The sequence below is a fragment of the Heterocephalus glaber genome, unplaced genomic scaffold (assembly GCF_053883595.1).
Source record: "Heterocephalus glaber isolate CG9 unplaced genomic scaffold, H.glaber_assembly_v1.0 deba00001452, whole genome shotgun sequence".
In the NCBI taxonomy this organism is placed as follows: Eukaryota; Metazoa; Chordata; class Mammalia; order Rodentia; family Bathyergidae; genus Heterocephalus; species Heterocephalus glaber.
This window is the reverse complement of record NW_028258302.1, coordinates 15,129,786-15,157,607: the sequence shown is the minus strand read 5'-3', so window position 1 is coordinate 15,157,607 and position 27,822 is coordinate 15,129,786. Positions and strand designations below refer to the sequence as shown.

The 27,822-nt window shown below is 40.7% G+C and overlaps 1 protein-coding gene across 6 annotated transcripts in view; it reads left to right on the top strand.

Annotated features, from left to right (window-relative positions):
* Positions 1-27,822, top strand: part of Wdtc1 (WD and tetratricopeptide repeats 1) — a 62,708-nt gene continuing 34,886 nt past the window's right edge. Inside the window, exons 1-6 of one of the 6 annotated variants that reach the window (XM_087215482.1) lie at positions 3-384; positions 8,399-8,459; positions 12,095-12,172; positions 15,306-15,371; positions 18,173-18,321; positions 19,979-20,062. In XM_087215482.1, coding sequence (XP_087071608.1) covers positions 18,274-18,321; positions 19,979-20,062 — 132 coding nt within the window. In that variant the 5' untranslated portion in view covers positions 3-384; positions 8,399-8,459; positions 12,095-12,172; positions 15,306-15,371; positions 18,173-18,273. Of the gene's footprint in view, positions 385-8,398; positions 8,460-12,094; positions 12,173-15,305; positions 15,372-18,172; positions 18,322-19,978; positions 20,063-25,573; positions 25,597-27,822 lie in introns of those variants that run through there. The other 5 variants (XM_087215483.1, XM_087215481.1, XM_021263134.2 and 2 more) reach the window with 5 other exon arrangements.

Here is a 27,822-nt window from a genome sequence, read left to right as displayed (position 1 = left end):
GTAGCGTAGGCGCCGGCTGTGAGGCACCGGGAGGGCGCGGAGACGGCGTGACGCAGGCGCAGTGCTGAACTTCTCCTGGGTCCCCAGACAGCTGGAGGAGATAAACAGAGGAGGAGGAGGGAGGGGAGTGCGTGTGTGAGAGCGCGCGAGGGAGTGTGAGTGTGTGTGAGCGCGGGTGTGAGGCGGTGCGCAGGGGCGGGCGGAGGCGCTGTCCGGCCCCGGCCAGGCGCCGGGCGGGGAGCATGGGAAGAGGCTAGAGCTACCCGGGTCCCCCAGCCCTCTTCCCGGGATCCGCGCCCCGACTCCCGGGAGAGGGGCCGGGCACCCGGGACCGACATGGGCTCCTGAAGTTGGCTCCGCTGGTCCGAGGAAGAGACCTGACAGGTACGCGTCGCCGCAGCACTCTGCCCGCCGTGTACACCGTGGCTCCCGCAGCCCCGGCATGCGGGCCGCCCGCTCTGGGCCGGCCCCAGCCTATCGGCCTGGGGGCCTGAAGCGCCAGGTCTTGGCGCCCCGGGGGGTCCCGAGGTGGGGCAGGCCTCGCTGGGGCGGAGGACAGCGTGGGCCGGGGGCGGGGTGGGGACAGAGGGGCTGGCCGGGACTTGGGGGGAGGGGTGCAGTGGAAGTCTCAGGAGGCTCTGCCGAGGTGAGGTGGAAATCATCCCTTCCCGGGACTTTTTTTTTTTTTTTTTGGCGGAGTTTTTGACATCTGATCTGGCGTCCGTCTCAGGAAGAAGGGGGCAGGTGGAAGTTAAGGAAGGGCAATGACCTGACCTGCTCTCTTCGTCAGTTCTCTCTGTTCCTCTCTTTTCTCTCCTCTTCTCTCTCATTTTCAGGCTTCTGGCAGCCGCAGATGCCTTTAGTGGCTCGTCTTGGCACTAAACTGAACTTTGCCAAGGTATTTCCACCCGCAATTGTAGCGCCCAGTACAGAGGGACTCTACTTGGGAATGGGCTATTCCGTACCCACTTCAAAGGATAAATAGGAAGTGCGGAGATAGAGAAGTCTGGGAACAAGCAGGATCCATTCTTTCTGAAAGCTGCAGTGGGGCATCCCATTGCCAGCTGCCAACCATGTTGAATTTGCTTGGTTCCCTTTGGCTCACTATTGGCTTCAGATGTACTACTATGGTTTTTAAGAGTAAAGCGTTTATCACATGTGTCTAACAACCCAATATAATTGTCTACCCTAAAGTTCTTCTCTGATTATCTTTAACCTCCTGAGCTGGTAGTAAAGCAATTTTAAAGTATTTCTCTCAAGTTTGTGAGTTCAGAAGCCTAGTAGAGTGGCTGTATATTCCTCATTCTTTCCAAAGATGGGAGCATGATCTGGGTAAAATGGCCGTAAAGTTTTTATTTTTTTTAAGGTGTTTTGAGGACAGCATATCCAGAAAAATGGTATAGGCAGCATTCCTTCTTTCCTCTTACCTATTTGTCTTTTTGTGTTGCTGGAGATCAAACCGAGGGCCCCCAGAATGTTACACAAGCCCTGTATCACTGAACTGTATCCCCAGTCCAAGTGTTCCTTTTTAAACAAGCCTGAATCAGTATGGAGAGTAAAACTATTCTGAGGGCTCCTTCTGACTCAGTGACATTATGAAATCCCCTCCTGAGGAACAGATATGCCCAGTGGCCTGCAGTAAGCTTTTCTGTACTTCACAGTTCTTCAAGGATCAGTGTCTGCTCACTCCTTGAAAGGAAATACTTAAGGTTATTTCTGGTTTGAGTTCTGGCTTATTCTTGTATCTTTCTTACTTACCTGGTTTTTTTGAAACAAGGTCTTACTCTATAATTCAGGCTAGTCTTGAACTCACTATGTAGCCCAGGCTGGCCTGGAACTCATGGCAATCCTCCTGCCTCAGCCTCCCGAGCACTGGGATTATAGGCATGCACCACCATGTCTGGGTTGGAATTGAATTTTTGTTGAATTATTGTTGGGTTTAGTACTCTGATCCTCTAAAACAGACTAAGGAGTAACTAGTAGGGCCGAGTCTGATTTCTTCATTGTAGGTTGTATCTCATCAACAAACCAGAAACAACATTTTGTGTCTCAATTTGTGATCACGCTGCCTGAAAATCTGGGGTTCTTTTCTTTTTTTCTTTTTCCTCTTTTGACCTATTTAGAGGCACTGACATTCAAGTCACATCTTAACTTGTAGAGGTAGTGCTTTTTGGTAAACTGCAGAATAACTAAGCAACAACTTACATTTCTGCTGGGGACTTATTCTCTGGTGGCCACTGAAAAAATACCTGTAATGATTACTATGATGGTGTTAACAGTTTGCCCAGTTTTGAGTTTTGGAGTTGTCACGTAAGTGACAATTTTTCTAGGTGAAAGGAATTCAATATTGACTCACTGAATGTCCTCTGCCAGGTGTTTTCACACACCTGGACTTCAGAATTTAGAAGGACACAACTAGACATCTTTCTTTCTTTTTTTTTTTTGGTACCGGAGATTGAACTCAGGACCTTTCGCTTGTGAGGCAGGTGGCGGCACCACTGAACTAAATCCCCAGCCCATAACTAGACATTTTGAAGTCCACTTGCAAAAATCTGTGGACTTTGAAATGGCAACTACTGGTGAAGATCCAGATTGTGACTTTTTTTGTGTGTGTATTTTTTTCTCTCTCTCTCCTCTCCAATTAGGGAATGTGGCTCTCACAGGTACAGTTGAGTCGCAGAGAAAGTCATGGTTAAACATGTGAAATGGTGATACTTGCCTTTTCTTTGGATAACTGGGTTAATGGTCTGTCCTGTTTCCGTCATCTTTCCTTTCCAGATTCTCCACTGTATCTTGGGCTACCATTGCAGATTGCTATACCCACAGAACCCTTGGGCTGTGCTTTCTTAGCTGTCTTGTTTTCAAAAACCAAGGTCCTTGCCAGGGATTTAGCTCAGTGGTTCCATCGCCTGTCTCGAAAGCGCAAGGTCCCAAGTTCAATCCCTGGTACCAAAAAATAAATAAATAAATAAAAACCAAGGTCCTGACAGTTGCCATCAGAACCCAGTTCCTTGAGGTTATATTTAATTCTGGCTAACTTACTTTGAGAGAATACTGGCAAATGTCCTAAAAAGTGACTGATATTTATTGAGAGTCTGGTATGTGTTTGGGTTGACTAGGTAGTATTCTTACTTTATCTAGTTTAATCCTCGACTGTTTTGTGAAGTGAGAATCATTTTCTGTTTTACACTGATGAAGGAACAGATTCAGCAAGATTAAGAAACTTGGTTAAATTCACATAGCTAAGAAATGGAAAGATTCAAACCTGGGTCTTTCTGCTTTTTGATATGGAGCTCCCTCTGGGACTGCAATACATGAGGAAGACCTGAAAAGTCCAAAGGTGAGAGCCTGGTGGAACATGATATCTGCCTGCAGATACTTAAGAATCGTCATGGGGAGAGGGAACGGGACTTCTCTGATCCTCGAATGCAGCACCAGAATTAAAGAAGGAAATTCCAAGTGGGTAGACTTTTCACAGGAAGGAATTTAGCTTTCTAAAAACAAAGTAGGCTACCTATGAGAGTGAGTTACTCATCATTGGAAGTATTCAAGCCAAGCAAGACTTGGCCATTTCACAACTTCAAGCCCAGCCTGGGTAATTTAGCAATTTAGCAAGACCTGTCTCAAAATTAAAAAATAAAAAATGGCTGGGAATATAGCTCATTGTGAGGGTCCTGAGTTCAATTCTCAAATCCTGAGCACTGCCAAAAAAAAACAAAACAAAAAAACAATGAGTGCTGGAGGTTACATAGCTAGTAGTGGTAGGAATGTTACTGAAACCTATATCTGCCCCTCGTTAGTTTTGTGACCTAGAATAAGTCATGGGTTCTCTCTGAGCGAGTTTCTTCTGTAAAATGAGCCTTAAAATGACATCTGCTTTATAGTGGGTTTATGAGGACTAAATGACATAATACATGCTTTTCACCAGACATCAATGGTTGCCTCAAGAGCCAGTGCTTGGAAATAAAGGAGTATCATTTTATTGGCTTCCACAGAAGTGAGTTTGGGCCTGACTGACACCCCGAGAATTCTGGGACTCATTCTTTGTGCTATTAGTAATGGCTGCAGACTCCTCGAAGGGCTTTGTGGCATTAGTGACTAATACCTAAAAATTTGAAGCTTGAACACAGGGAACATACAATTAGTAGGTCAGAGTACAGGCTGCAGTGTAGAGGCCCAGTGCAAAGAAAATTCTTAGCTACTCCTATAGAGCCAGATTTGAGGGTCACTGTTTGCATTTTTATGTTTAATGTCTTTTAGGATGAACAAGGTCACAACTACTAGAGCTATGCCAGAGCTAGATGCCAAGAATAATGACCCTTAATCCTCTCTGGAGCCATCTGGGGAGGTATTAACCCCATTTTCTTTGGGAGGGGGTGGGGAGCAGAATAAGACCTTGCACAGGGAACTATCCAGAGACTTCTAGGGCAGTGTTAGGAGCAGAACCCTGGTAAAATTTTGTCCTTACTCATAACCCCAGATTTGGGTGAGGTAATGATGAGATAGGATATTGCTATGTAGTTCAGGCTGGCCTTGAACTCAGGATGATCCTCCTGCCTCAGCCTCCTGAGTGCTGGGATTACAGGCCTGTGTCACCATGCCTGGCTCCTAGATTCTATTTTTAAGAAGAATAAAACTGCTTATCCCTTAATTTTTTAGGGAGATTTTCTCAGAATGAGAGCCAGGCAGTTCAGTTCAGGGAACTTCTTCAGTTGAGGCCTGAGTGTTAGAGTGCTGATGGCTACCTGAATCCCTCTTGAGACACCTGTCTGGATGTATCACAGCTGCAACTCAGAAAGGAAGCATTTCCAAATTGGTCAGCTTCATTTTCCTTGATCTTTCTGTTTAGAGTAGAGTAGGGAAACTTCAGTGGCTTCCTTACAAGAGGTACTTTGAATTGTGGCAGGATTTGGAAAGATGCATTTGTTATTTTTCTTTAGTTTAGTTTTGTTTTTTGAGACAGGGTCTCATTGTGTAGTTTTAGGCTAGCCTTGAATACACTGTGTAGCCCAAGCTGGCCTCGAACTCAGCAATCCTCCTGCCTCAGCCTCCTGGCTGCTAGGATTGCAGGCATGCACCACCACACCCAGCAGAAAGATGCAAATTTGGAAAGGCAAAATTCAAGACTGGTTGCTCTTAAATGGCAAGAAAGGACAGCATTGTCAAAATGTTCCTTCCTTTCTTTTTTCCCCTCTCTTTATGATATTGGGGGTTAGACCAGGGCCTTAATGCATGGTAGGCAAACATTCTACCACTGAGCTATAGCCCCAGCCCTTTTTACTTTTATTTTATATTTTAAGACAAAAGTTGCCTAGGCTGACCTTGAACTCATGATTCTCCTGCCTCAGCCTCCCTAGTAGTTGGGATTACAAGTGTGTACCACCACACCTTCCATCTTCCTCCACCTTTTTTTTTTTCTTCCACTACCTTATGATCTGCAGCCTAGAAGAAGGCAGGTAAACTGTGATTGTTGAAAATCAAAGTTCTGAAAAGATCCAGGAAAAATGTTGACAAAGCTCAAATGGTACTGTAGAGCCCATTTGGGCAGAGGAGACATCAAAGTGAGTTCTCACCCAAAGACTCCCAAAAAGGGAAGCATTTCTTGGGTTGGACTTCACAGAGAAAAACTTCAGTCAGTCCCATGTGGGATCATTTGAGCCGAGAGCCTCCAAGATGGCAAAGAACTATTTCAAAGATATTTTGCTGTTGGGCCTGTCCTTACCAGCCAAACTTAGTCCATGACCCTAAAGTAGCACTCTATAAATTTGTATTTGAGACCAGCAGATTGAAGGTGATTTTTTGTTTTATTTTGTTTTGTTTTGTTTCTGTTTGTTTTCTTAGTGCTAGAGATGGGACCGAGGGCCTTGTGCATGCTAAGCAGGCACTCTACCACTTGAACTACACCCTTAGCCAAAGTGATATTGATTCCTTCCCTTAGACCTAAAGAATGGTAAGAAACAAAGTTTCTTTTAGGTAAGACTGCTTGGACTTGGTTGGATTAATGATAGCAATAGTAATTTTTTTCTTTTGGTTCTGATGATCGAACTCGGGTCCTTGAGCTTGCAAGGCAGGCGGTGGAACCACTGAGCTAAATCCCTGGCCTTAATTATTTTTATTGTTTTGGTTTTTTTTTTTTTGGTACCGAGGATCAAACTTGGGTCCTTGCGCTTGCACAGCAGGTGGTGAAACCACTGAGCTAAATCTCCAGCTTTTTGTTTTGTTTTGGTTTTTTTTGGTATGGGGATTGAACTTGGGCCCTTGCGCTTGCGCAGCAGGCGGCGAAACCACTGAGCTAAATCCCCGGCCCTGGCCCTAATTGTTTTTAATAGGCAATGGCCTAGGCTTGGGACTATCTAGGTTGACTCTCCATTTAATAACTATATGACTTTTTTTTTTTTTTTTTAACAACATGACTTTTGGGCCGGGGTTTTAGCTCAGTGGTTCCGCTGCCTGCCTGCAAGCTCAAGGACCCAAGTTCGATCCCCGGTACCAAAAAAACCCAAAACTACATGACTTTAGCAAATGAATTTTTCAGCTCCTACATCTGTAAAATGAAAGTAATAGTATATTGTAGGATTGTTATAAAGAGCTTGTGAGATAACATCAGTAAGCTGTTTAGAATGTTCAATAACTACTGTTTACCAGGCTCAGTGTCAGGCATTTTACATGTACACTCTTCCATTCCTTATCACCCTGCAAAGGTAGATATTACCAGATTAGGAAACTGAGGTTTAGAAATGTAAGTCACGGACTGGGGATTTAGCTCAGTGGTTCCGCCACCTGCCTTGAATGCGCAAGGTCCTGAGTTCAATCCCCAGTACTGAAAAAAAAAGAAAGAAAAGAAATGTAAGTCACATAGAAACTAGGTGACAGCTGAAATTTGAATCTTAGGTCTGTTAGATTCCACAGCTCAATTCTTTATGATAATTATGGTACTTGCAATGAAGTTTATTCATGGAAAATGCTGCTTGGGCTTTACTTCTCTTCTGTAGGATTGCTCCAGTAGGAAAACCATTACAAAGAGAGTAAAAGGAAACTTGCGTACATCTTTTGCATAATTCAGAATGTTGAAAGGGGGTCAGTTGTCACTGTGGCTGGGTGTGCCTCTCTGCTGTGGTGTCCAGAGGAAAGAGAATACAGATGCTTTAGGTTCTATCTCCAGAACCAAGATGCTGCTAAATAGCAGTGTCTCCTTGTAATTATAGCAGAGTGTCATTAGAAGAGGTTTTGTAGCTCATCTCTGAGTCCACCCATCATTTACAAAAGGAAAAAGAACCTAAGAGTGAAATGCCTTACTCAGGATCATACAGCCAATTAAAGGCAGAGGCAGCCTTAAAGTGCAAGACCCTCAATCCTGGTCCAGGGCTTCTTCCTCAATACTATGTAGTATTGTTCTTCAGTTCTCCCTCCCTAAGTGCGGATAATAATAGCTTTATGGCTTCTCTATAGGATTGTCCTGAAGCAAATTAAAAGCATGAACAAAAGCACATTGATAGGTATAAAACCTTGTATGTGTACCAAGATAGTTATGCTATTTATTCAGCAATAGTTATTGCTACCTGCCTAGCTCACATCACCCCTGGGAGACCTAGGAGAAGTGATAGATGAATCAGATGAATAGCTGGCCCTCAGGATACTTTGTCTTTTTGTTTTTGTTTTATGAGACAGGGTCTCACTGTGCAGTTCAGGCTGGCCTTGAAATCACTATGTAGTCAGGCAAAGTATACAATTTAGCAGTTTTTAATATAGTCACAAAGTCATGCAACCATCATCACGTTCTGATTCTAGAAAATTTTTATTCTTTTTTTTTTTTTTTTTTTTGGTACTGGGGATCGAACTTGGGACCTTGTGCTTGTGAGGCAAGCGCCGGAACCACTGAGCTAAATCCCCGGCCCTCTAGAAAATTTTTATCACCCAAAATAAGAAACATTCTTTTAAGCTATTGCTGCACACCCCCAGTCATCCTTATCTTGTCCCTCAGCCCTAAGCAACCACTAATCTACTTTCTATCTCTATAGGTTTTCCTGTTCTTGACGTTTCATATAAAGAATCATACAATATATTATATTTTGTCTTTTGTGACTGGCTTCTTTCACTTACAATAATTTCTATTACTGTATCATCCAGATTGTAGTATGAATCAGTACTTTATTCCTTTCTATGGTTGAGTATTATTCCACTTGTTATGGATGTACTGCACTGTATTTATCCATTCACCAGTTGAGGGTCTTTGGATTGCTTCTCCTTTTGGGCTTTTATGAATAATGCTGCTGTGAACCTTCCAGTACAAGGTTTTGTGTGGATGTTTATTTTCAGTTCTCCTGGGTATATTCCTAGGAGTGGAATTTCTGGGTCATGTAACTCTGTTTAACCTTTTTTTTTTTTTTTTCTGTACCAGGGATCGAACTTGGGACCTTGCACTTGCGAGGCAGGCAGCGGAACCTGTTTAACTTTTTGAGGTAGGCCTTTTATTGTTTATGGTGCTGATTATCACACCAAGGGTTGTGCATATGCTAGGCACATGCTCTACCACTGAGCTACAACCCCAGCCTGAAGTAGGGCTTTTCTTAAAAGATATTTTTTTTTACCGTAAATAACGTGTCACACACAGTAAACACTACAGTGTGCCAGTTACCCTATGGAATCCTCATAGCAGCTCTGTGAGGTAGGTACTATTATTATCTTGTATATAAGAGATGAAGACATAGCTGGTATTTCTTGAGCACTTACCACATGCTAGGCTTGTGCTAAGTGTTTTACAATGCATTACCTCCTTTAATGTTTCCAGTAATCCTGTGAGAGATATATAACATATACCTACCTTTCAAATAAAAAGAAAAAGCCCAGGACTTTAAGAAGGTAAGTAATTTTACCCAAGATCACACAATCTAGAGAGTAGTAGAGTCAGATTCAAATTTAAGTTCCTTTTTCTTTTTTTCAGTGTTGGAGATTAAACTCAGGCCCTGGTGCATGCTAAGCAAGTCCTATGCCACTGAGCTACATCCCTAGCCCTTTTAGTTTCACTCCATAGCTGGTTCCTAATTGCTATTTGTACATTATCATAAAAGTAATAACTGTTTACTGTAGAATATCTGGAAAATAAGAACAAAAAACCCATCTGTCTTCCTAACATTTTGCTGAATGTCCTTCTAGTTATAGCATTGTGAAGATAAATATTTCTTGAGTTGTCTCCCACTACCTCCAATACGAGTATGGTTGTGTATGTCTTGGACCTGATTTGTTAACTATATATATATATTTTTTTTTTTTTTTCTTTTTTTGGTACGGGGGATTGAACTCGAGACCTTAGGCTTATGAGGCAGGCGGTGGAACCGCTGAACTAAATCCCCGGCCCCGTTAACTATATATTATTAATAATTTTCCATTTTATTAATCAGTATTCCACATTTTGCATTACTTTTAGTTGGGAAGAAAGATTTTTAATTAATTAATTTATTTGGATGGTAAAAATTGAACCCAGGGTCTCAAGCATGCTAAGTGCGTGATCTGCTACTGAACTATTTCACTGGCTGAAAGAAGGATTGTATTTTGAAGGATTTTATTAGGAAGAATTCCAAAAATGTACAGAGTAAACAAAATAGAGCAGAATAATGAACCCCATGCATCTGTTAACCTATTTCAAGAAATATCAACATTCTGCTAGCCTGGCGTGGTGACACACACCAATAGTTCCAGCACTTGAGAGGCTAAAGCAGGAAAATTGCCATGAGTTCAAGGCTAGCCTGGGTTACATAGTGAGTTCAAAGCCAGCCTGAACTGCATAGCCAGACCCTGTCTCCCAAAAAACATTCTGCCTGCCTGCCTGTCCATTCTTTCTCTCTCTCTCTCTCTCCCTCCCTCCCTCCTCTCTCTCTCTTTCTTTTTGCAATACTTGGAATTGAACCCATGGCCTTTGCACTGAGCTACATCCCCAACCCTTTTTAAACTTGAGACAGGGTCTCACTAAGTTGCCAACAGTGGGCTTGAACTTAGAATCCTCTTGCCTCAGCCACCCAGAGCGCTGGGATTGCAGGATGTGCCACCAAGCCCAGCTTTATAAAGATTCTGGTGGGCCAGGAATTTAGCTCAGTGGCACTGCGCCTGCCTCGCAAGCACAAGGTCCTGAGTTCGATTCCCAGTACCAAAAAAAAAAGATTCTTGAACAAATATTTTTGGGGAAGTACTAGGAATTGAGCCCAGTATATTCATACTGAGCTATATCCCTCCCCTCCCTCTCTCTCATACACACATTCTCACACGCCTTTTTTTTTTTCTACTTTTATTTTGAGACAGTCTCATTAAACCGTTAAATTCCCAGGCTAGGATTGAACTTTCAATCCTCCTGTTTTTATCCTCATAGAGGGCCGGGGATTTAGCTCAGTGGTTCCACCACCTGCCTCACAAGCGCAAGGTCCCAAGTTTGATGCCTAGTACCAAAAAAAAAATGTTGGAATTTAGCCTCATAGAGTGCTAGGTACACCTACCACGCCTGGCTTGTACACATTTTTGTGTGGATTTCCTTTGTTTTTAAAAAAATTACATTTTTCCTTCTGATCTTGTATTTCAAAGCTAGCAGAGGTCATAAAAACAGCATACTGTCTGTGTGCCCTACCCCTACTCCTACAATGGAATCCCTAATGTCAGTTTCAATTCTGGTAGAGAATTAAGGGAGAAACTAAGTATGTATAACAACAATTACCAGGTTTTAGTGGAATTTACATTTGGCTTATATCTGTTGAGCATCTACTATGATCCAAGTACTATTGTGTATTTTCATAGATAATTTATTATTTATTCCTCAGAACAACCTATTGAAGTAGTTATTAGCATCCCCATTTTACAAATGAGGAAATAAAACTCAGAAAGGTTAAGTAACTTGCCTAATTGGCACATTGAAGGGGATGGAATCCAGGCATAGGTCCCTAAGTATTTTAAGTCTGTTCTTTTTCTGCTATAAGACAAGGACCAAGACACACATGAAATGAATAGTTTCTTATGTTTGGGTATTACCATTTAATCCTTTGTTCTAGATGGGTAATCTTTGCAGATATATTTTGTTCAAAGGCTTGTTAACCTCAGGCTGTTATATCACTAATATCTTTTGCATTATGAGTATATTCTTCCAAATTGAGATGTTGATTTAATTTTTTTTAATTTTTGAAACAAGGTCTCCTAAATTGCCCTAGTTGCTAGATTCAAACTTGTGATACTTCTACTTTAGCCTTAGACTCCCAGAGTTTTCTTCCTTCCTTTCTTTTTTTAAATCAGGGTCTCGCTAAGTTGCCCAGGCTGCCTTTGAACTCATGATCCTTCTGCGTTTGCCTTCCAAGTAGCTGGCCAGGATTATAGACACACATCCTTATGAATATTACTTTCTTACTAGCATCCTTTATATAATATCAGAGTTGTGCTAGTTGCCTAAAAGTTTGTAGAAGGAAAAGGGATTAAATGAAGATGCTGGCCATTTTAGAGCTCCAGGAATAGAATACTTTTTGAGAGGTATAACATCTACATAGCAGCTTGTATTTTTATTACAGCATTATGTCACATGTTTCTTCTGTGCCTTTGATATTTTTGTTTTGCATATTCCTAGTTCCCAGAAACCTTTCTCTCTCTTTTTCATTGAGTATATATTAGAGCTTACCTGCAACATCCTGTATTATAGTAGGTGCTATTCTAAACCTTTGTACTCTAACTAGAGAAAGTTTTTATAGAGCTTTTATGTCCCATAAACAAATTAGCCCCGATATTATTAGAGCTTTAAATGTGAAAATCAGGGTATATTATGTTAACTGTGTTCACCTTAGGAATGAAGTTTCTTTGATCTGCAATAGTTCCCATTTTTCCATTGGTGATTTTCAAGTTGTCTTGCTCTGCTTTGGTGTTTAATTTGTTTCCTTGTTTCTTCCTTCCCTCCCTCCCTCCTTCCCTTTCTGCCTTTCTCTTTTCTTTTTCTCTCTCTTCCTCTCCCTCTCCTTCTCCCCCTCTCTCTCCCTCTCCCTCTTCCCCTCTCCCCCTCTCCTCCTCTCCTCCTCTGCCCCCTCTCCCTCTCTTTCCCTGTTCCCCTCACTCCCCCTTACCCCCACTTCTCCAGGGTCTTGCTGTGTTCCCAGGCTGGACTCCTAGGATCAGTTGATCCTCCTACTCAGTCCCGAGAGTTGCTGGGACTAAGGTGCACACTATTGTCCCTTGTTGTTATTATTGTGCTTTCTTCTAAAATGCATGAACAAATGAGTCTAAACAAAATGTTATCCATGTTATTCCTTCTGAATTTACTCCCCTAGCTATTCCTTTTGGTAATTCAGTTAAATTTGCCTTTTGAAAAAGGGACTAAAGTCCTCTATGGTGCTGTGATTACACCAGCTTTAGAGCCACTGATATTCAAATAAGGACAGCTATAATGTGTGCTCTTGAAGAGAAGGCTCTCTGTTTGGCTTATTCTTGTTGTGTTCAAAGTCTTAACACATTAAAACTTTTATTGCATAACCACAGGCATGGTGGCGCATGCCTGTGATCCCAGCACTCTGGGAGGCTGAGGCAGGAGAATCGCAAGTTGGAGCTCAGCCTAGGCAGGAAGAGGATCACAAGTTAAAGCTAGCATGTCTCAAAGTGAAAAATTTTAAAAGGGGTAGGGATGTAGCTCAATGTGAAGGGCCTGGGTTCTATCCCCAGTGTTGAAGAAAAAAAATATTTTATGAATTCTCAAAGTTACTAATTTCAGCCTTTTTGCCTCAGCAGAACTGAACATTATATAATTTGCATACTGTACCAGAGATAGAAATTCCCTTGATGTAGTCTTTTCTAGTGTTTAATCATACATGTAACTTCCTTATGCCAATTCCAAAGCTCTCATATAAATATCATTCCATATCTGAGTTCCTGTTTACAAATCCCTCATTAAGATGTTTTTAAATTTTGAGCATTATTAAATCTCCCATCTTCATGTAACTATTGATTTATTGATCTAATTATATGTGTTTGAGAAACTTTTGGATTGAAGCATTAAACTAGTTATGCCCCTTGGTAGATTTAAGGATATTTCTCTCCTGATATGAATCTTTTATGAGTAAATAATATCTATCTAGATGTGTTTTCAGCTATGTTTGTCTGCCTGTAAAAGTTTATGAAAAAGCACTGAATCTCTATTTCCTTAGAGAAGAGAAGGAAGGCTATGTTCTAGGATGAGCTATTTGCCAGTATGTTATCATTTCTTCTCAGTATGGGAGCAGAAACGTTTATCAAAATGCTAACTAGTAGCCAAACTTGATGGCATGCACCTGTAATCCAAGGATCATGGAAGGATGAGGCAGGAAGATCATAAGTTTGAGCCCATGCTGGGCAGTTTAGTGACTTAGTGAGACCCTGTCTCAGAATTAAAAATAAAAAAAGAGAAGAAATTGTATAAATCAATTATATTGTCCGACACATGGTATAAAGGAATTAAGACAGTAAAGTATTACACATTTAAAAAATAAATAAAAATTTTGAAAGAGCTGAGGATATATTTCAGTACAAAGGTCCTAGGTTCAATCCCTGGTATGGAGGCTAAGGGTAAAAGATAACTAGGCATGAGTTGTATCAAATTTGACAGTTTGGTTTTTATAAATCTGTGCTTACCGGTCTGATTTTAATTTTTTCATTTTTTTTTCTTTTTAATTTTTTCATTTTATTTATTCATTCATTTATGATACTGGAGATTGAACCCACGGATTGAACTACATCTCCAGCCCTCCCCCCTTTAAATCTTGAAACAAGGTCTTGCTAAGTCACAAAGTTGTCTAGGATAAGCCCAAACTTCATCCTACTGCCTTAGTCTCCCAGCTGGGATTATAGGCTTGCATCACCACTCCAAACTACCAGTCTGATTTAATTCCCAATTTTCATTTTCTAACTGATGTGTTTTTCTGCTTGTCTGGTTTATTTTCCACTTCTTGTTTTTTTTAGTGTTTCCAATCTTAGCTAAAGCTCCTTGCTATTGAATTTGAGCTCTGTCAGTATAGGTACTATGTCTTTCATCTCTTTCTCTGTGTCTGTCACAGTCTTTGTACCTGATAAATACTCAGTTAATGCTGTAAGAAAATTAATTAATGAGTAGTGGCAATTTAGTTGACTCTTTGGTAGACTCTCAAAGTGATTGTTACTCTGGGAAATTACATCCCATAGTAGTTAAGAGTGTGGGCTTTGGAATCATACAGCTCTGAGTTTGAATCCTTGTTCCAGCTCCAGTATATTAGCTCTGTAACACTGAAAAGTGTATCACGTCCTTGAATCTGTTTTATGTGTAAAATGATGATAGTGGAACAGGTACCTTATAAGCTTTGTTAGGCTGTCTTTCTCTACTGCCTTACCACTTTCTCAGAAGTGTCTTCCTCCAGTTCTTTGCTTCTGATCATTCATGTTTTAGCTTAAGTGTCATCTTGTCAGAGAGGTCTTTTGTATCAGGCAGGATTTGTAATTGTAAACAGAGCTCTGGCTGATTTTTGAAAGTGTATTAGGGAAACTCAGAAAATATGAAGGAAAACACAGAGCCAGGCTTGAAGAATGGCTTGGAAGAAGTGAATCTAGGCAGTTATTCACAGAACCAACCCAGTAAGAACACTGCTGCCACTGCTACTCATAGTTCACACATTACCACCAGCTGCCCCTTGATGGCCACTATAGCCATCCCTTGCTACACCCTGGCAGGAATTCTCTGTGGTCCCCAGACACTGACAGTAGGTCCCAGTCCGAGATTTGGGTTGATATATCTGGTTATGTAGCCTAGGCTGTACGTGCACATTCTTCCTGCAAGGGAGCATCAGAAAGAGAACTCTAGTTGCCACAACTCTCATTTCATAGTGGGAAGGAGGTCTGCTTCACACCAGACTTAGTAGATGGGAATTCCTGAAATACAGGAAGGGATTCTGAGCAGCCAGAAAACTCCAAAAATGTCCACAACATCTTCTTTGACCTCAGTCACTCTCACATCAACCAGTTTTATTGTCATCATAGCATTTTCACTGATGCATATTTTCCTCTTTTATTTATATCATTGTTTATTGTCTGTCCCCTCATGCTAGAATTTAAGTGCCAGGAGAGCAAAGGCTTTGTCTGTTTTCCTGCATCCCCTGGCGTAGAACAGTACTTGGGCTACAGTAGAAGTTTCTGTTCATTTGTTGACTGAATAAGTGAATGAATATAAATCACTTAGCACAATGTCTGATACATAGTAAATGCATATTTGGCAACTTACTATTTCTTAGCACCTTTTTGTCTTTTTTTTCCCCCCCTTTGGTTGTGGTGCTGGTGCTGGAAACCAAACTCAGGGCCTTTAGCACACTAGCCAAGTGCTCTTCCATAGAGGTATACCTCCAAAAACAAATGGACTGGAGGTAAGGAATGAACTTTTTTTTGGTGTAGCATACATGCTCCCTTTGGCGTTTTGTTCTTTTTTTTTTTTTGACGTTTTGCTCTTGTGTCTGTGTGAGACGAAGGGACTTGAGCAAGGTCACAAACTGGGTTTATTACCAGATATGCTCCCAGCTTGAGTAACATTCTGATTATAATAAGCCTCATCCCATATTCTTGGTGATTGTAAGGAAATCATGTTACTGTTTTGGCTTTGATCATTATATCACAAGCCTATGTTATAGATACAACTGTAGCCTGTGATGAGCTTACATTAATTTGTTCAAATTCACATTTTTAATTTGATGGCCAGAAACCCTTGGAAAAAGACATCATGAAACTATAGTTGTTCTCAGCTGCTACTTGTGGATGTTCTTGGGGCCCCCATGATTTGTGACCCTAAATAATGCCAAGGACTTTCTTATCTCTGTGCTGTTCACCAGGATACAATGTTGAATAGCTTCCGTGTTGTAAGAGAAATTTTTGACCTTTTTACAGGGTTGTAATTCCAGAATCAGAATCATTAGCTCCAAAGAACTTGGGCTGAATAGGAATATCTAATCAGCCAGCACATTTTTTATTGTCCTACTGTACTGTGTATCTGGCATTAAAGGAAGAATATTTGAAATAACATAATGTTTAGAGTTTCCTTTTGTGGTTAAATCCTAAAAAAGAAAGGTAGAAGAGGTGTTATTTCAGCAGAGCACGCTAAGAATCTGCAGGAGGCCAGCAGATGGGAGATCCAGAAGTGGCCTCAAGAGGTCTTAATGGCTGGGATGGTTGGGAGAGAAGCCAGGTGGGCCCTGAGAGTCACATACACAGCACAGGGCCCTGAAGGAGAATAAAGACTATACTTTTCTGTGACTCTAGAACTAAAAGGTGCAAATAACAAGAGACAGAATTTTTTTTTTTTCGAGACAGGATCTTGCTATGTAGTTCAGACTAACCTTGAACTCACTATTTGGCCCAGGCTGGCCTCAAACTCATGGCAATCCTCCTGTCTCAGCCTCTTGAGTGCTGGGGTTACAGGTGTGCGCCACCACGCCTGGCAACATAATTTCTTAAAAACCTAGAAAGTGAGGCTGGGGAATTTAGCTCTCAGTGGCAGAGTGCTTGCCTGTCATGTGTGAAGCCCGCCCTGGGTTTGATCCCCAACACTGTAAGGAAAACAAAAACAAAAAACTTCATGGATTTTTTTCCTCTCGTGTCCCCCCACCCCAATTAAAAAGTAATGTGCCCCTTGGAAACAGCCCAATTGCCTGTCAACTGGAGACTAGATAGAGAAGATGTGGGTTTTTTTTTTTTTTTATAAAATGGAGTACTACTCAGCCATAAAAAACAAGAAACTAGAGACATTTATAGCTAAGTGGATGCACATTGAGGCCATACTCTTAAGTGAAATAAATAGGACACATGTAAATACTGAATAGTTTCTTTGGTGTGAAAAACCAAAAGTGTAAATAAGGATCAATATGTATAATTGATATTGTGATATAGGAAGAAAACGTCTAAAGGAGTAGGGGAAGTGAGAGGAGTAGGGGAAAGGAAAGAAGGGAAAAGAAAACGTGTAAGAAAAGGAAAAACATGGAAACAAAGTCTTTGTAAATATGGAATGGTGGAGGGGGTGAAGGGAGGGCAGGGAAATGGGGAAAAAATAAGAACCAAGATACTTTAGGTGTACAATACAGTTACATTCATTATTAGGATCTTGTACCTTTACATGATATATCTTGGTTCTTATTCTTAAACTTAATGAAAAAAAGTTAATGTGCCTTTCTAGAAAAAAATTTGAAAAGAAAGGAAAAAAAATCATACTATTACCTGTTACCCAAAGACAGCTATTGTTATTGTTTAGATTTCCTTTTTATTTTATTTTATTTTATTTTATTTTTTTGGTACCGGGGATCAAACTCTGGTCCTTGTGCTTACGCAGCAGGTGGCGAAACCACTGAGCTAAATCCCTGGCCCAGAAGAGGAATTTTTTTTTATCAAGTTGGATCTTGGACATGGTCACCATTACGTTTCCTTGTTATTCTTTTTCTCTTTAACATTTACTAGTTTATTCTGAAGGATATTTCAAAGGGTACAGATGAAGAGATGTGTAAAGCAAGGTATATGAGGAGAAGCGTGGAGCTTCCATGCCCTCACTGAGTATGCCACCTTCCAGGAACTTCCAAGTGTTCAGCTATCCTGAAGCTCCTTGCTTTCACTCTTTAATTCTGTTAATCTGTGAGTGGGTTGAGCATTCTGTGTATGGTACTGATTTGGTTTGGAGGTGAGCCAAGCAGAGGGTTGAGGATTTGAATCATAATTAAAAGTTCAGTCAGGCTGCCACAGATACATACTGAGCAAGTGAAACTTGATCTCTATCAAGCTGTGTATCTTGTTCTCTTTTTTTTGATACCAGGGATCAAATTCAGGACCTTGCACTTGCAAGGCAGGCAGTGGAACCACTGAGCTAAATTCCTGGCCTCTGCATCTTGTTCTTTTTCCCAGGATATGCTACCATACTCATATTCAGCCCCTCCATTTTCTGGTGAAATGGACATGATTCCTTCAGTGTTTATTCCAGTACCTCCTGGGATCTTGAATCACTATCCTTCCAGCCCCCTTTACTCATTCAAGTTCTTCACTATATATGAAGCAGCACCAGCCCACCATACCATAAATCACAGGAAATATCCGGTTTAGTGAGTGGACTTGTGGACTGTTTTGCGGGTAGAATCGGCGGTGTGAAACCACCTGAATCCATCTCCCGAGACTTGATGGGTTTTTCTTTCTCCAGATAGTTAAATGTGTGTTCTTGTGGACCTGGGCTTGGCTGGAATGTGCAAGTGTCCTGAAAATCCTTCTATAGGTTTCTTCTGTTGAACCTATTAAGTGAAGATGGCAAAAGTCAACATAACTAGAGACCTCATCCGCAGACAGATCAAGGTAAGCAGCTCAGACCTCTGAATCAGAGCATGAGATCCTTTCTTCCCCAGAGATTCATTTCATAGTTGAACTTAGATATAGACTTGACTTGCCTAGAGTCACATAATTAGTGGCAGCCCAGGACTAGAATTAAGAACTCTTGGCTCCCTGTTCTTTTATCCAAGAACATAGAATTCATGGAAACTCCCCTATCCAAGTGCTTGTGCCTGGGCTGCTGAGGTTATTGTAGTCTTGTGAGGTAGGGGAGCCATCAGTATGTTGCACACATGCACACATATCCATGTGATGGGGATTGTGCACAGGAGCAAATAAAGCTTTTCATGTTGCTTGAGCTGCTAAGTTGTAAACTATATAATAGACCCTGGGGAAATGTTGGTCCTAGTGCAGTTTAGATTCTGAGGCTCTCCCATACTAAAGCCTGTCCTCTGCAGTTTGTATGTAGAAGACACTCATATCTGTGAGGTAAGTGGATGGTTTGGGCAGTTAAATTCAGTTAGTGAGGTAGCCTTTGTCTTTGCCAGGCAAGCCCTCAGTAAAGGAACTGCAGAGATTTAGAGGAATGGATTCGACCAAGGTTTGATGTGCTTCTATGATCAGAACCCCATTGATTCAGGAGTTTCATCTCACCACTGCCCTAATAAACTGCCATTAACACTACTTCCCTGTGCATCATTTACTTCCCTATGCATCAGTTTTCTCTTGTTAAATAGTAATGCTATCTGTCTGCCTACAGGCTGGTCTTGAGAATGAAATCTGAATGAACATGAAAAAGTTCTTTGAAATGGTTAAGTGCTAAAAAAAATTTAAGGAAATTTTTTTTTTTTTTTGGTACTGGGGATTGAATTCTGGTCCTTGTGCTTGCGCAGCAGGCAGTGAAACCACTGAACTAAATCCCCAGCCCATAAGGAAATTTTTAATAGCGTTCAGCATAAGTACTCATTATCTAGAAGGACTGAGGATATACCTCTACATACGCCATGTACTTGGTGCACATTAGTATGTGTGCTTTATATATTTTTTCCTGCATTCCTGAATCCTTTTAGCTTTGTCTATTTGTGGGTTGTTGTTTTTTTTTTCCATTTCATTAGATTGGATAGCCCTCAAGGATGGACTGTTTTTTAGAGGCACAGAATCAGTAGGTTATTTTTTTTCCCTTGTGTAACCCTGACAACATAAATCCTAAAGACAATGCTTGCTGTCTCTTAAATATGGAATCATTCCCTATTTGTTGTCCCCAGTTTTTCTTTCCTTTTTTTACACTTTTTTTGGACCCAGTAGCACAGCATAGTGTTTAATTATATACTCTCTACTCTCTTCATTTATGCTGTAATCTTGACCAAGAGTAGGGAAAATTCCTGCAAGCCAATTCTTTGTTATCTTTTCTAGTTTCTGTTGTGCCCAGCACTGGAATGAATTTAGAATAGGTACAGAGCAAGCCAGGCATGGTAATACATGCCTGTAATCCTAGCATTCAAGAGGCTGAGTCAGGAGGATGACAGCGAATTTGAGGCCAGCTTGGGCTACATAATGAGTTCAAGGCCAGCCTGAACTGCATAGCGAGACCCTGTCTCAAAAAAAACAAAAACCAAAAAGAATAGGTACACATCAAATCATGTTGAATTGAATTAATGAAACTGAGTTTGTTTCTGTCCCCCAGGAACGAGGTGCCCTGCGCTTTGAGCGGCGATATCATGTCACTGACCCCTTTATCCGGAGGCTGGGCCTGGAAGCAGAGCTGCAGGTAAGAGATTCAGTTTGCACACTAGTTGCATATGGCCTGTTCTCCTTTCTCTGTATCTGGAGTCCTTGGTGTTATTCAAGGAATGGACAAGCTTTTCTCCACAGATCATACCTAAAGATTACCTTTCCTTTTATTAGGCAATTTTATACGCAGCTAAATCTGAATCAAGTTTAGTGACCGATTTCACATCAAAATTTTGTTTTGTTTTGTTTTTCGAGACAGGGTCTTCTGGCTGGGGTCAAACTCATGGCAGTCCTCCTGCCTCAGCCCTCTAGTAGTGGGATTACAAGCTCGCGCTACCATGCCTGGCCCAGAAATTGTTTTTTGTACATGTTACTTGCTTTGTGCTTAGAAAAGGTTTGTTGAATTCCATACCATTATTACTATTCACATGGGCAGTAATGATTCCTGTATACAGGAATCGTGAATTTACAGATTATTTCACACACATGTTGTTTGTTTCTTATTTTATCTTCAAAACAATGCTGTGGACACATAAATAAGAAATAGGGTTTTGGTTTTTTTGTTGTCGTTTTTTTGGTACCGGGGATCGAACTTGGAACCTTGTGCTTTCGAGGCAGGCAGCAGAACCACTGAGCTAAATCCCTGGCCCTGTTTTTGTTTTGTTTTGTTTTTTGAGACAGAGTCTTGCTGTGCAGTTCAGGCTGGGCTTGAACTCACTATGTACCCCAAGAACAGTTTGAGGCTTGCCTCAAACTCAGGGCAATTCTCCTGCCTCAGCCTCCTGAGTGCTAGAATTGCAGGCATACACTACCGCACCTGGAAAGAAATAGGTATTTAAAATAAACAAACCAAACCAAACCAAAACAAAACAGACTTAGCCCAAGCACCCTGTCTTAAGTTTGCTGTGTCTAGTCCATGGCAAGGGCAGGCTTTTAGTCCAGAAGTCTAGCTTTTACATTGTATGTGACACAGATACTCCATTATGTTAACTCCGTTCCCTTTTCTTCCTTAAGATTGTGTTTTGAATCCAGCGTTAGCTGTCATGACTTTGTATTATTATCTGTGGCTTAACTAAGAATTTTTTTTGGTTCCTTCAGGTAAATATTTGTAAGTGATTATATTGATTTTTAGAAAAAGACTAGAAAATTTTTTTTTTTTTGGTACTGGGGATCAAACTCAGGACCTTGCGCTTGCAAGGCAGCCAATGGAACCACTGAGCTAGATCCCCAGCCCTAGAATTTTATTGAATGTTATCAGTGTTTTCTTGGGGTGATGAGATTAGAGGTGATTGTTATTGCTTTCTTTTAATTATAAACTTGTATCCATTTTGAAATATAACTAAATTAATAATGATACGGAAAAATAGAGCGAAATCACTTATCTCTTGTATATTGCTACATAATTGTAATTACACATTGAATTTTGTGTCTTTTCTTAGGTTAATATAATGATCTTTTTTCATGTTATCAAGTAGAAATCATAATATTCCTTTCATGTTTTTCTGTTTAGAGAAGTAATAAATATCATGGTAGCCAGGCATGGTGTGGCACATATCTGTAATCCCAGCTATTTGGAAGGCTGAGACAGAAAGATAGCAAGTTCAAACCCAACCTGGGCAATTTAGCAAAACCTGACTGAAGGTAAAATTTTTAAAAAAGGACTGGGGATATAGCCTAGTGGTAGAGTGCTCGCCTGGCATGCATAAAGCTGTTGGTTCAACCCCTAATCCCTCACCAAAAAAATAAAAGGAGGAGGGCCGGGAATGTTCCTCTCATCATTTCAGGGTCCAGTGGAATCTGGGATCAGAAGAGAGGTATAAACTAGGACAAAAATCTGGAAAATCTGCTGGGAGCAGCAGCACATGTCTGTAATCCCTGGTACTTGGGAGGGTGAGGCAGGAGGATCACAGGGTCAAGTCCTACCTGGGAAATATAGTGAGACCTAGTTTCAAAATGAAAAATAAAAAGGGCTGGGGGGCGCTGGGGCTTTAGCTCAGTGGTTTCACCGCCTGCTGCGTAAGCACAAGGACCCGAGTTCGATCCCGTACCAAAAAAAAAAAAAAAAGGGGCTGGGGGTTATAGCTCAGTGATAAGAGCACTTGCCTTCCAGTGTGCATGTGTGATGCACTGATTCCAATCACCAGTACCAAAAATTAGAATATAGGAAAACTTACACCTGCTATCATAAGGTCCATAGCTTCCATGTACAGTCATATCTTGGTACTTGACTGCTTTGAAATGCATAGAATTTGGTACTCGATGCATTCTGACATGAAAATTTTGTAAATACTGGATGTGCAAGCTAGAACTTGTCAGTATTGATTGCCTTGTGACTCTTACTCTTTCTACTTGGAACAGTTTGTCTGGTACTGACATTTTTTTTATATACATCATGCCATCTTGAGCCAAGTAATGGGTACCAAGGTGTTTTTTTGTTTTGTTTGTTTGTTTCCTGTGGTACCAGGGATTGAACTTGGGACCTTGCGCTTGTGAGACAGATGGCGGAACCACTGAGCTAAATCCCTGGCCCTAGTACTAAGGTTTTAATGTGCTAAAAAGACTCTTCGGTGTCTGAGGTTGGGGTGGGGATACTGAGGATTGAATCCAGGACTTTATGCACGCTAGGCAAGGTGTAGCACTGGGCTACATTCCTCCTCATCTTTTGTAAAAATTTTGTTTTGAGCCAGGGTTTCACTATATTTTCCAGGCTGGTCTTGAACTTTGGATCTTCTGCCTCAGCATCTGGAGTAGCGAGGATTACAGGTGTGAGCCACCACTAAAAGATTTTGATATTTTGTTTTGTTTTGTGGTATTGGGGATTGAACTCAGGGCCTTCACACTGAGCTACTTCCTGAGCCCTTTTTTTTACTGTTGATTTTGAAATAGGGTCTCTTGCTAAGTTGTTAAATTGCCTAGGCTGGGTTAGAACTTGAGATCCTCTTGCCTCAGTCTCTTGCAGAGTGCTGAGATGATGGGCATATGTCCCGATTCCTAGTTTAAGACTTTATTAATGGGACCCATAGTAATAAATTAATAAATTTTTAAAAATAATAATAAAATTTAACAATACTGTATAATTTAAAAGTATTAATATTAGAAGATCTTCATAATTCAAGGAGTCAACTGTTTTCAGACTGACCAGGCATATGATCTAGCAGAATCATATGTACATCTGTAAAAGACTCAGTTATGTATTTGTAACAGAATACACCAATGCATTTTTTTTTCTTTTTGGAGCTGGGGATGGAACCCACAGCCTTGGACATGCCAAGCAGATGCTCTACCATGGAGCTATATCCCCAGTCTCACAGGAGTAAGTTTTAATGAAGTCGGGTACCAATAGTTTGTTTATATGGTTTCAGATTCTACATTGTAACTCACCTGAAAGTAGCTACTCTGAAGGCTGAGGTAGAAATAACCCAGTTGGAGGTCAGCCTGGGCAATGTAATAAGACACCCCCCCCAATTTAAAAAATAATATAAAGGGATCCTGGGGCTAAAAATTTGAGAACCAGTGGACTGTAGATCCATGAAATGTGAGACTAAATGTCACCTGGGAGAAAGTAGCAGTGAGAAGAGGACCCAGGCCTAAGTAACATGGTGTTTCTACATTTAGGGATGATCTGTTTCTCCTGTTCCTGTAGCCACAGGACACAGAAAAAATAACCATTTGGGTGGGGGAACTTGAGGAAAACAGGGTGTTACAGCAAAGGAAAAGGGAAAGTTGAACCATACTGATTTTTATAATCTAACTCTCAGAGACCATCTTGTTTTCTTCTTTACTGGTATGAGATTAATGGGGACACATGTTTGTGACTCCCAAATGGTAATTAAAATATGACTGTCACTGGGTGTGGTGGTGCACACCTGTAATCTCAGCACTTGGGAGGCTGAGGCAGGAGGATCACCGTTTGAGGCCAGCCTGGACTGTATAGTGAGTTCAAGGCTAGCCTGAACTTCATAGGGAGACCTTGTCTTAAAAAACCCAAATCAATCAGTCAATGAACTTGGATAAGTCCTTTAACTTCTAAATCCCATTTCTTCATCTTTTTAATGTCTTAGATGTACAAGGAGGAATAGATACATTAATTATGTAAAGTACTTAACACAGTGCCTAGCTTGTAAAATTCAATGGTATATTGCATTCAACTATTAGATATTGGGGTTTTATTGTTACGTTTGTTTGTTTGTTTGTTTTATGGTAGCACTGAGCTACATCTCCAGCCCTTTTTTTTTTATTAATTTTTTTTACCAGTACATGTTTGCAGTACATAATGATTATATATATCCATTGTGGGGAGTTGGTACATGTACATAACACATCTTGATTCTTTTTACTTACCATTTATCATCACCCCTCTGTTCCTACCTCTTCCCCTTTTTTCAAAAGATTTATCTCCCTATTTCCTGTTATCATTTATTTTGCTCTTTATTTATACTTTGAGTTTCTCATACAAAGAGAAACCATGAGACATTTAAGCTTGTGTATCTGGTTTATTTCACTTAATATGATGGTCTCAAGGTGCATCCGTTTTCCTACAAAGGACTCAGATTTATCCTTTATGGAAAAGTAGTACTCCATTGTGTACATTTGCTTTACCCATTCATCTGTTGATGGACATTTAGGCTGCTTCAGAGATTTAGCTATTATGAGTTGTGCTGCTATAAACATGGGTATGCATGAAACACTGTGATCTGATGTTGTTAATTCCAGAAGATACCTAGAAGGAGAATAGCTGGGTCAAATGAAATTTTTAGTTTTAGTTTTTTGAGGATTTGCCATACTGATTTCCATAGTGGTTGTATTAGTTTACATTTCCACCAATAATGGAAAAGTTCCTTTTCCTCCACAGCCTTGCCAGCATTTGTTATGATTTCTTTTTTTTTTTGGTACCGGGAATCGAACTCAGGTCCTTGCACCTGCGCAGCAGGCAGCAAAACCGCTGAGCTAAATCCCCAGCCCTGTTATGATTTCTTGATGATAGCTGTTCTTTCTGGAGTAAGATGAAATCTTGAGTACTGTTTTAATTTGCATTTCTCTAATGGACAGACGTGTCAAACATTTTTTCTTGTATATATTGGCCATTTGTACTTCCTCTGAGAAGTGTTATTCATTTCAGTGCTCATTTTTTGATTGGGTCTTTTCTTCTGGGAGCACCCAGAACTTTTGAATTCTTTATGTATTAGTCTATTAGTCTTGATATTAGTCCTCTGTCCAAGGTGTAGTTGGCAAAAGTTTTTCCCCATTCTCTAAGTGGCCTCTTCACTCTGTTGGTTGTCTCTTTCATTGTGCAGAAGCTTTTTAATTTGATGTAATCCTTGTTTGTTGATTCTTGATATTATTTCTTGTTCCATTGGGGTTCTGTTCTGAAAGTCCTTGCCTATGCCTATGTCTTCAAGAGTTTTACCTTTCAGCAGATTGTTTCTATTTTAATATTTAGGTTCATTTTTTTATTGTATGACTTTTTTTTTTTTTTTTGGAAACAGGTTCTTCCTGAATCACTAAATTGTCCATGCTGGGTTTGAATGTTCAGTCTTACTGCTGTAGTCCAGGCTGGAAGAACAACAGCATGTGAGTGATGCAAAAGAGAGTAGAGTACTTAGTTCAAAAGAACAAATAGTCAGAGAATACAAGTGGCAGAAGGGTGGGGGGACTGATAAGTCCGATGTTCACAGTGAAAGATGCTGTAATCTGTGCTTAATGACTGTGGACTTTAGCCTAAGGACGGTGGAGAGCCATTGAATGGCTTATAGCATAGGAACTATATGATCAGAGTTATACTTCACGAAAAATTAATCTTGGCTTCATGAAGAAGAGATCGCCAAAGTTTAAACTGGAGATAGCCTGAACCAGTTAGGCTTTTACGGTACTCATGAAGTGATGGGTGACCTGAACTAAGATAGTAGTGATTTGGATGTAGAGATGTCACTGGACTTGAGAAACATTAAATAGGTAGAATTAATAGGATTCTTGGTGATTAGATATAGTAAGTTAGAAAAGAGTAACATGAGAAAGATAGGTTTCTGGCTTGAGTGGCAGGATAGAAAGTAGGATCTTCTGCTGAGTTAGGGAACACTCGTAAAGGACTGGATTTGAAAGGAAAGATGATATGTTTGGTGATGGATGTTCTGGACCTATGGGCTGTGGGCACTGAGCCCTATCTGGACAGGTAGTTGTAATACTTGGATTTGAGCTCCTGATAAAGGTACAGTCTGAAGGTGTCTATTTGGGAGTAGTGAGCAACATGTAAATGATAGTCATGAAGGTGAGTTGTGATTGTCCTCTCGGAATGTGTAGAGTCTAGAAAGGGCTTTGAAGACCAACATTTATGGGCTGATGCACAAATAAAATTAGGTAAAATATGCTTTAAAAAGAACAGCAACACAGGCTACTGTGTTCTCTCTTACACCCACATGCTGTAGGGTACACTTCTTTTCCTACTTTTGCTTGGCCCAAACTCACTCTGCAGACATTGTTTCTTTTCCTACCTTTAATAAAACTTTGTTACTTTTTTTTTGGTACCAGGGATCGAACTTGGGACCTTGCCAAGAAGGCGGCGGAACCACTGAGTTAAATCCCTGGCCCTATAGAGGTCTTTTTGAGGATAAAGAACCACTGAACTGGCCAGGTTTGGTGGCACATGCCTATAATCCCAGCACTTGGGATGCTGAAGCAGGAGGATCACTGCAAGTTTGAGGCCAGCTTGGTACATAGTGATTTAAAAGCCAGCCTGAACTGCATAACAAGACCATGTCTCCAAACAACAACAACAACAGCAAAAGAACCACCGAACCATAATATGTATGGTTACATACAGATATTTTCTTATACTTGGCTTTTCCCTTACCAGTATATCTTAGAAATCATCCTATATCAGTTCATAGGGTTCGTTATTTTTTGTAGCTGTATAGTGTGCTATGGTGTAGCAATAAATCTTGTACTAAATCTTGTGTACAAAGATTTAGTCAGTGAATTTTCCATGTATGGCACATAACATTCTTTCTAATAGTTTATAATTATAACAATACATGGGGCCGGGAATTTAGCTCAGTGGTTTCGCCACTTGCTGCGCAAGCGCAAGGACCCGAGTTGATCCCCAGTATCAAAAAAAAAAAAAAATGGGCCAGGGTTGTTGCTCAGTGGTTTCGCCGCCTGCTGCACAAGCGCAAGGACCTGAGTTCGATCCCCAGTACCAAAAAAAAAAAAATGCATATAATTATAACAACACCATAATGAATAGCCTTGAACATATGTACAGTGGTACCTCGGTTCACACACATTTGCAAATTGTTCACGTTTGTGAACAATTTGGTTCACAAAAGTGTTTGGAAAAATTTTTTGTGGCAAAATTTGTTTTTGTTTGCAAACTCTACATCAGGTGACACAGCCGTGGCCATCTTTCCCACACAAACACAAATGTGGCCATCTTTTCCAAAATCATGGAACAAATTAAGTTCATGAACCAAGGCAATTTGGCATTGCTAGAAATGTATCTTTAGGGCCGGGAATTTAGCTCAGTGGTGCCACACCTGCTTCAAAAGTGCAAGGTCCTGAGTTCTATCTCCGGTACCACACAAAAAAAAAGAAAGAGAAAGAAAGGAAAGAAAAGGGAAAAGGGGAAAGGAGAAAGGGGGAAGGGGGAAGGAAAGAGAAAAGAAAGATATCTTTAGAGTGAAAAGACAAAACCTAAAAATGAGGGCCAGGGATTTAGCTCAGTGGTTCCAGCACCTGGCTTGAAAGCACAAGGTCCTGAGTTCAATCCCCGGTACCAAAAAAAAAAAAAACCCTTAAAAATGA